This window comes from Pygoscelis adeliae, unplaced genomic scaffold, assembly GCF_000699105.1.
Source record: "Pygoscelis adeliae isolate BGI_AS28 unplaced genomic scaffold, ASM69910v1 Scaffold838, whole genome shotgun sequence".
Lineage (NCBI taxonomy): Eukaryota > Metazoa > Chordata > Aves > Sphenisciformes > Spheniscidae > Pygoscelis > Pygoscelis adeliae.
The window spans coordinates 62,836-64,805 of record NW_008825277.1 but is presented as its reverse complement, the minus strand read 5'-3'; the positions used below and the strand labels follow the sequence as shown (position 1 = coordinate 64,805).

The 1,970-nt window shown below is 58.7% G+C and overlaps 1 protein-coding gene across 1 annotated transcript in view; it reads right to left on the bottom strand.

Annotated features, from left to right (window-relative positions):
* The window catches only part of THOC5 (THO complex 5), a 28,945-nt gene that overhangs the window by 7,477 nt on the left and 19,498 nt on the right, over positions 1-1,970 (bottom strand). Inside the window, exons 5-6 of the mRNA XM_009329858.1 lie at positions 659-773; positions 6-138 (exon numbers count right to left, since the gene is read on the bottom strand). Of these exons, the coding sequence (XP_009328133.1) occupies positions 6-138; positions 659-773 (248 nt within the window). The remainder of the gene's footprint in view (positions 1-5; positions 139-658; positions 774-1,970) is intronic.

Genomic DNA, 1,970 nt, shown 5'->3' with positions numbered 1-1,970 from the left:
CGCACCGCAGGCCTGACCGTAGGCACTGGCTTGAACGAAGAGGACGTAGAGGGGCGGCGGGAGGTGTCGGGCCGTCTCGTACTGTTTGTGCGCCTGGTCGAAAGGCATGAAGAGATACTCCTGGACGGGCAGGGAGGCCTGGGGGAAGAAGAGGGCTAGCCTTCGTCACTGGGAACAGAACAGTTCGCCCTCCTCACCCCCTCCTTCACCCCAAGCTGGCAAGTGGGAGACTGGAAACCAGCGCAGCAGCCGTGGTGCAGGGTTAAACGCAGCCACGGGCACGGCGAGGCCCCAGGGAAGGGCTGGCAGCTCTCCTTTGCTGGAAAACTTTTGGATCTCAAAATAACCCAGTTCCTTCTCCTGTTCTTCCCTCCCAAGGCAATCACAAGGGGCTGGAGCTGCGTATCGCTCTCCAGGGAAAGGCCCATTTAACGACTCCTCCGCCTGCAGTTCTGCAGGAATTGCCGCATAAACAAGGAGACTCCAGAGGAGTCTCGGCACGAGGCGGATCTACCCCTTGTCCACGCTGACTGGGAGCGAAACATCTCCAAAAAGCAGAATCAGCCCCGGCGCCGCACCTCTCTAACACAGCCCTCGGAGCGTGACCTCAGCTCGGCCCCGAAGGCCTTCTCCCCTTCCCGCAGAGGTGCTGTTGTACCTGCATGATGCTGTTGACTGGAGGCTGGAGGCTGCTCAGATACTCCTTCTTCACCTCAATCTCCTTCAGGATCTTCTCCTTGCTGGTCAGGCACTCCCTGTACTTCTCTGCCAGCCTAGGGGTGGGAATTCGGTTACCGCCACAGGTCACAGCTACAAAGCCTGCTGGGGCCTGCCTGGTCACGGGCCCCAGCTCTCCTGACCTGACAGAAGTCACTGCAGGAACCAGGAGAGCTCAGACACGGTGACAAAGAGCGCTCGACGCCAAGGGCAAGCGGAGGCAGAAAGGAACCGATTAGAGCTGGGAAACAAACAGGGAGAGAAAGTGGAAGCTCAGCCCTGGGCTGTGCTCCGAGAAGGGACAGCAAGCAGATCTCCCCTCAGCGGACCCGCTCCCACGCCAGCCGCTGCTGCCAGCAGCCGTGCCGACGGAGCCCTGCCGGCCCCGCCGAGCTCCTGAAGAGGCTTTTCCACTTCGTATCACCAGAATCACTTCATGTCACATCAACTCCTTAGTTAAACTCGTGAGAGTCGAGGTTTAATACGCTACCAAATGCTCCTCTGTAACTAGAGAGCCCAGGAAAACGCAAGTTCACCACGACCCTCCAAGCCCTGGACACGCTCGTGTTTAGGGAGAACACGTTAAATCTCCGTATCGCTGTTGACTGCAACCTCTTGCCCAGCAGAAAGCAGCAGCGGGGAAAGTTGGGCACGGAGGCGTGCCGCCCAGGACAAGCCACCCCCGTGGCAGGGGGAACGGCGGTCTGGGGGGCTCACGCACTCTCAGGACCCTGCTCCCCACCGGACGAGAGCACCCGCAGCGCAGAGGATGCCTCCCCCGAGGGGGAACAACAGACCTGACATGGCCAAACTGAAACGCTTCTGTTTCCAAGCAAAACTGTATTTGCGTTGGGTCAACACACCCCAACAGGCTCCGACACAAGGCAGTTTTGAAGTCCAGCTTTCAGGCACCTCTACTGAGCTCCCCGAGCTAGTGAGAGCGGCAAAGATCTCTGTAACACCGCGCAGGAGGCACCTTTTGGAACAGAGTCCGAGACAAACCCAGCACTCCACAACGTGACAGTTATGGATGGACGCTAACAACCCCAACAGCATCAGAAAGTGCCCAAAGCACGACCGGCATCTGCTCCTGAGGCAGCTCAAGAGGCTGTTTCCCACCAAAATGAGATTCCACCTGTATGAGATTCAACAAGGCCAAGTGCTGGGTCCTGCACTTCGGCCACAACAACCCCATGCAGCGCTACAGGCTTGGGGAAGAGTGGCTGGAAAGCTGCCTGGCGGAAAAGGACCTG